This window comes from Nicotiana tomentosiformis, chromosome 12 (genome assembly GCF_000390325.3).
Source record: "Nicotiana tomentosiformis chromosome 12, ASM39032v3, whole genome shotgun sequence".
Lineage (NCBI taxonomy): Eukaryota > Viridiplantae > Streptophyta > Magnoliopsida > Solanales > Solanaceae > Nicotiana > Nicotiana tomentosiformis.
The window spans coordinates 52113927-52120870 of NC_090823.1; the positions used below are offsets into that span (position 1 = coordinate 52113927).

Below are 6944 nucleotides of genomic sequence, written 5' to 3' on the forward strand. Positions count from 1 at the left end.
TTGCGAGTTTTTGGGAGCATTGCCTATGTATATGTGCCGGATGAGAAGAGGTCCAAGCTTGATGATAAAAAGTGAGGTATGTTTTCATTGGCTATGATTAAAGTTCTATAGGTTATAAATTATATAACCTAAGAAATGGCAAGGTCACCATAAGCAGAGATGTTGAGTTTGATGAAGATAATGTTTTAGAATGGAAAACTAAAGAATTACTCTTTTAGTCCGTTCTTTGATGAAGACGATGACGAAGAAGTTGTGGAGCAGCCTATCACACCACCTTCAACACCTCCAGCACAAGTTCAAGAAGAAGATGAGTTAAGTTCAAGTTCTTCAAGTGAAGTGCCTTAGAAAACTAAAAGTTTTCGTGAGTTGTATGAAAATACGGAAGTGGTAAGAAAAAATTATATGATTTGACTCACATTTATTTGTTGGTAGATAGTGAATCTTTAACTTATGAAGATGCTGCCCAAAATGACAAATGGAGAGATGTCATGGATGAAGAAATCAAGGCAATCAAGAAGAATGATACTTGGGAACTAGTCATACTTCCAAAAGGCAAAAACACCACAAATGGGTGTACAAGTTGAAGAAAAATTCTAAGGGTAAGGTGGAAAGGTACAAAGCAAGATTAGCTGCAAGAGATACAAGTAAAAGGACGATATTGACTATGATGAGGTATTTGCACCAGTTATTCATTTGGAAACAATTCGTTTTATTATTTTCTTGGTAGCTCAAAATCAATGGGAAATTCATCAAATGGATGTGAAGTCGGCTTTCTTGAATAGTGTTTTGAAGGAAGAGGTTTACATCGATCAACCTTTGGGCTAAAAGGTTGAAGGACAAGAAAATAAGGTTATGGAGCTTGATCATGTGAAATCATAAGACCAAATTGCGGATATTTTCATCAAGCCGTTGAAGATTCAGATTTTTCAAAAGTTAAGGAAGGCTCTTGGAATGACGAAACAAGTTTAAGGGGATGTTGAAATGTGAACAATATAAACTTGTTTCTATTTATTTACATTTGTTCATGAACTAGAATATTAATTTAGTACATGTAGAGTATGAACACATTGATGTACATTGAAAGGTGCAATGTCTAGTAGTGTCATCCATGTACCTTGAAAGATGTGAGGTGTGGACTTACTTATTATGTTTACATATAGTATAGGCTAGATACATGAAAGATTTCTCTTATAAATAGCCATGTATTCTTAACCATTTGGAGCAAGTCAAGTTGAATAGAAATCATTATGTGAGTTGAATATTCTCTTCCGCATTATGTTGGAAATTCATTTATTCATTAGACTTGCAAGGTCCCAATTTGGACCAACTCACATTAATTGCGTCCTTGTACTCGTTACTTTAGTAGAGTACCACTGAAAATATTTTAAACTATCAAAATTTATATATATATATATATATATATATATATATATATATATATATATATATATATATATATAAAGAGTCAAAAAATGGACAAAGAAAGTGATTGTTCTTGGTTTGTGTTGGTTTTCTTCGTCATTCCATCACACGTTAGGAGAGGAGAGAGAGAGAGAGAAAGCGAGCAAGCCGGAGCTGATAGAGGAGAGGGAGAGAGAGAGAGAATGAAAGAGAAGAGAGTGATTCTCTATCTCATCATCTGCATGTCTTTGCATGGCTGATCAACAATAGTTGGTTTGATGCATTTCCTCATCCAGAATGAATATTATGAAAATCTATCAACCTATTTTAGCTATTATCGGATTAAAACCATAAATACATTTCGAGATAAAGAAAAAATTACTAGAAGAAAGGATTTTATCTTATCATGAAGGCTTGGGAGGCAACCGTGAAGAAAACACAAGCAGTAGCCAGGAAACGAGCCAACACAATATTTGGTACCTATGGACCATCTCAGGCTGAGGAAGAAATTATTGATCAACTAGATCCAGAAAATGACAATGAGGGGCACGCTAGCGGACAAATTTACCATTCGGAGAGGTTCCTTCCTAATGGAGATTACTATAGTGGCTATTGGGTCGATAATTTCCCCCATGGACACGGCAAATATTGGTGGACTGATGGGTGCATGTATGTAGGTGATTGGTTTCGAGGCAAAAAGATGGGAAAAGGCACATTTAGTTGGCCCTCTGGAGCTATGTATGAGGGGAATTTCAAGAGTGGATATATGGATGGCGAAGGCACGTATATGGCGCCTAATGGGGACTCATTTAGAGGTTCTTGGGTGATGAATTTGAAACATCACCATGGTGTTAAGGAATACGCGAACGGAGATTGTTATGATGGGGAATGGAGTCGCGGATTGCAAGAAGGACATGGTAAGTATACATGGAAGAATGGGAATTGTTATGTTGGTGAATGGAAGAATGGTGTTATATGTGGGAAAGGTAAGATGTGTTGGACAAATGAGAATGTATATGAAGGGAATTGGGAAGATGGAGTGCCTAAGGGAAATGGGACATTTAAATGGGCTGATGGGAGCCTGTATATTGGGAATTGGAGTAAAGAACCAAATGAACATAGTGGGACATTTTATCCATCCGGATCATTGTTAGAAGGAGGAAACCTTTATTGGGATCCCCAACAGGTTTATTATACTGATTTGATGGAATGTACCATTTGTCCAAATGAGAGGGTTTCAATATTGCCTTCTCAGAAAAAGCTGGCAGTTTGGAGGTCTGCTAAGGCGACAGAAAACAACGTTCGGCCGAGGAGGATGTCCGTAGATGGTCGAATAGATGCAGCGCCTATAGATAGGGAATTTGGGCGAACGCGCTTATCAGATTGTGCAGGAACACCTTCGAATATTTCTTATTTAGATGATGCCATGGCTGGTGCACAAGAATATGATGGGTATATTAGAGGGAGCCCCATTAGACTTCCTAAGTCAGCAAAAAGGCAAGGAGAGACTATTTCCAAAGGGCATAAAAATTATGAGCTTATGCTCAATTTGCAGTTGGGAATCAGGTACTTAGTTTTAATTTGTGATTTGTGCTAATTTCTCGTACATTGTCAATTCTTGTATGTCTTTTACAGGGAAAACCCATAATAACTAAAAGAAATTAATATTCATTATATGTGAACCAGTATTTTCATGGCATAATCTGCAACATGAGAAAATTATCTCATTTTTTTTCTATATAAAAAATCTAGATGTTTCCTTGTGTATGTTCTCATCAATTTTGAAAGCTCAATATATCACAGGCATTCAGTAGGAAGGCCAGGACCTGCTCCATCACTTGATCTCAAGTCTTCAGAATTTGATCCCAAAGAGAAGTACTGGACAAGATTCCCACCTGAAGGATCCAAAAGCACACCTCCTCATCCATCTTGTGAATTCAGATGGAAAGACTATTGCCCAAAAGTTTTTAGGTAAGTTCGTGGTTCATGACATTCTTTTGTTCCAGATTGGATACCTCTATAGTCTTCATGGATGACTACATTTACTAGGGCTTTAAGGATGTTATTCAAAGTGGATGCAGCTGATTATATGCTGTCTATTTGTGGAAATGATGCCCTTCGGGAGCTATGCTCCCCAGGAAAAAGCGGAAGCTTCTTCTACTTGACAAACGATGATAGATACATGATTAAGACAATGAAGAAGGCAGAAGTGAAAGTGAGATTTCTAAATCCTGCCGCTATATATGTATATGGTTAGCATGGCTTTTCTCTCCAAAAAGTAATCCCTTTTCACTTTTCTTGTCAATGGATGGTTCTTAGGTGCTTCTAAGGATGTTGCATGCATATTTCAATCATGTTCGTGCTTTTGAAAATACCCTTATGACTAAGTATTTCGGCCTGCATTGTGTTAAGCTAATCGGACCAGCACAGAAGAAGGTAGTGACATGAGGCACCACAAAAAATAAGTTAGTCATAATATATCAATATGAGAACTTCTTATATGTTTAATTATTTAGGTACGATTTGTTATCATGGGGAATCTCTTCTGCACTGACTATACAATTCATAGACGATTCGACTTGAAAGGATCAACATTTGGCCGGATGACAGATAAGCCAGAATCAGAGATCGATGCAACCACAACTCTGAAAGACCTTGACCTCAACTTTATATTCATGTTACCAAAGACATGGTTTCAAGAATTCCGCAGGTAGGATCCTAGTTCATTCTTTACCTCTGATTCAACATTAATATTTTAATTCTTTTTGCATTGCAAGAAAGAACAGTAAGATTTTTTTCAACTTTCAGACAAGTTGATAGGGACTGTGAGCTACTGGAACAAGAGAGAGTGATGGACTACAGCCTTTTAGTTGGTCTTCATTTTAGGGAAGCAAGTATCACCGGAGACCAAACTCCTCCTGGTTGTAGAACACCTACTGGTTTGTAGCATAGCTTTTCCGCTTATTTCAATCTTAGCGAATATTAGTTTAAGCTTTTCATCATGAAACATTAGTCATTTGGAAAATTTCAGGGCTTTTAATCCTTTAACTGTCATGTTTCCTCCAACTTTGTAATTGATCATTTATAGAACAATCAAGGACATTTTCCATTGCTTGCAGATAATGAAGGATTGGAAGATGGATCAGTTCCTCATCTTTCTCGATCAGATAGGGATCAATTGCTTTTTAATCCTGCAGGGTACAATTTTTATCTTCCATTTGATCATAATTTTCTCAACGAATTGACTTAAACTATTTGAAAACAAGCTAAAATGTAACACTATTTTAAATGTTAGAATTTCGGTAGTAATCAACTTTCCATTTCGGTAGTACTCAACTTTCCACTTAGAATGCCTTGATATAGTGTTCATAAGGGTTGTTCTATATTATCGCTAAAAGAGTTCGGATGGCTTATTCCTTCTACACATATAACCTTATTTCTTTTATGATCTAGAGCTAGGATGCATTACTAATAAGGTTGGTTTCGTGGTATTAATCATAAACTAACTCAATTGAATGCATTATTCATGACCTCTTCAGAGTAATTGGCCTACTACAATTGATGCCAGTTTCTTCTCCTTTTTGATTTTATGAGTGAATGCTGCAGGTGGGCTAGCATAAGTTTGGGTATAAACATGCCCGCACGAGTTGAAAGGACAGAGAGGAAAAATGACTTAGACTTTCAGTTAGTAGGAGAACCAACAGGGGAGTTCTATGATGTGATATTATTTTTTGGAATCATAGACATACTTCAGGATTATGACATTACCAAAAAGCTTGAGCATGCATACAAATCTATCCAATGTGACCCCAACTCTATCTCAGCTGTCGATCCAAAGGCATACTCAAGGCGTTTTCGGGATTACATATTCAAAGTTTTTACAGAGGACACTTAGAAAGAAATACCTTCAGTTTTCAGTCCCTTTATTCTGAATCTAGCGGAGAGGCTTCAAGCTGCAAGATGGAGCTTATTTTGTTAAAAAAGGAGATAAGCTTGGCAAGAACTGTATACCATTTTGGTAATTGTCTTTGAAAGTTTACTATGGTTGCATCCAAGAACTAGTACACCTCCATTTCCTTCATTCATTTTTCTTATGATTTTTAAGTCTTAGTCTCATAGATACAGACACTAATTTGAGATGATAATTGTATAGAAATAGTTGTAAGAGTAACAGCACCAATGTAACTAATTTACTTGGGAAAAAAGTTGGTTAAGATTTATTTGCACAGCAGAATTGTCACAACCAAACTCCCACCGGAGCCATCACGGCACCTAACACCGCTTAATAGGCAAGCCAACAATTAAACAATAGCAATAATTACAATAATGGAACTAAAGAAATCTCAACATTAGGATAATCATAAAACATCTGAAATAACAACAATAACGTTGCTACAACCATCCCATGATCTGGTGTCAACGAGTACATGAGTACTATAGAATCTCAAAATACAAAGTCAATCCTCAATACAAAAATGTCGGAATGATAGAACAGTGATAACGAAAATAAACAAAAGAGAACTTAAAGGTCTGCGAACGATATTGCAGCTACCTCGTAGTCTCCACAAGCTGAAACGGGTGCGAACTCTAGCAATCATCGTGCCTGAAAGTACCTAGATCTGCACATAAACTACAGAGTATAGTATGAGTACAACCGAGCCCATGTACTCAATAAGTAACAAACCTAATCTCGGGCTGAAATGAGTGACGAGCTCGGGAGAAAGTCAGCGTTCAACACCAATAATCAATAACAACACATGATAAAATGAAGATAGTAAAAGTAAATAACTCAAAAGATATCATGTTCAACTAGTTCACAAATACTGAAAATTAGACATGCTTTCCAAGTATAACAATCACAGCCCAACCTTCCACCGAAATTACTAAAATATAAGTTTATCAAGGAAACAATGATTTTTCCAAACTTTTAATAATATAAGATATTTCATTTACCATCTAGCATGAGAAAAATATATCTTTATGCCTACATGTCAAGTCAATACATCAAAGTGAAGTCGTCAAGTATACACACACTCAGCATACTCATGGTGCCTGTCACGAGTGCCCCTCACCATAACACACACAACCACACTTACACTGTACAGGTGCCTGCCATAAATGCCCCTCACCAAAGCATATATATATGATCTTGTGCCTATGCTCAATGTGAATACCATACTCTGAGGGGCGGATTCTTGCCTAAGTGCTAATCGAATATAAAGTCAACAATCAATATCACATAGTCCAATCATGTGACCTGGTGCACGCGTCGCCCCCTAGTCACTACCACTTAGCACAATAGTGGTCTGGAGTACGTGTGTAAGGCCCCGTAAAATTTCATATAAAATTTGAGGTTTTGTAATGTCAAGGTAGGCTAATGTATTTGAGGGTTGTAGAAAAATTAGTCTGGAGTACGGACTTTTTGGGTTGAGCAGAGCGTTGGGGAGTTGAAGAAAAATTATTGCAGAATAGGCATTTCTGCGGTCCATTATGTGACCGCATAACTGATCTGCAGACCGCAGATCCGCCGCAGAGTGAAGCAG

At 37.1% G+C, this 6944-nt stretch overlaps 1 protein-coding gene across 1 annotated transcript; it reads left to right on the forward strand.

Moving 5' to 3' along the window:
• The first annotated feature begins 1490 nt into the window (after positions 1-1490).
• Positions 1491-5627, forward strand: LOC104102614 (phosphatidylinositol 4-phosphate 5-kinase 6-like). Its single transcript, XM_009610376.4, has 8 exons — positions 1491-2967; positions 3205-3372; positions 3451-3616; positions 3721-3837; positions 3918-4111; positions 4210-4340; positions 4521-4599; positions 5008-5627. The coding sequence occupies exons 1-8, from the start codon at positions 1808-1810 to the stop codon at positions 5294-5296; spliced, it is 2304 nt and encodes a 767-aa protein (XP_009608671.1). The 5' UTR covers positions 1491-1807; the 3' UTR covers positions 5297-5627.
• The last annotated feature ends 1317 nt before the right edge of the window (positions 5628-6944 follow it).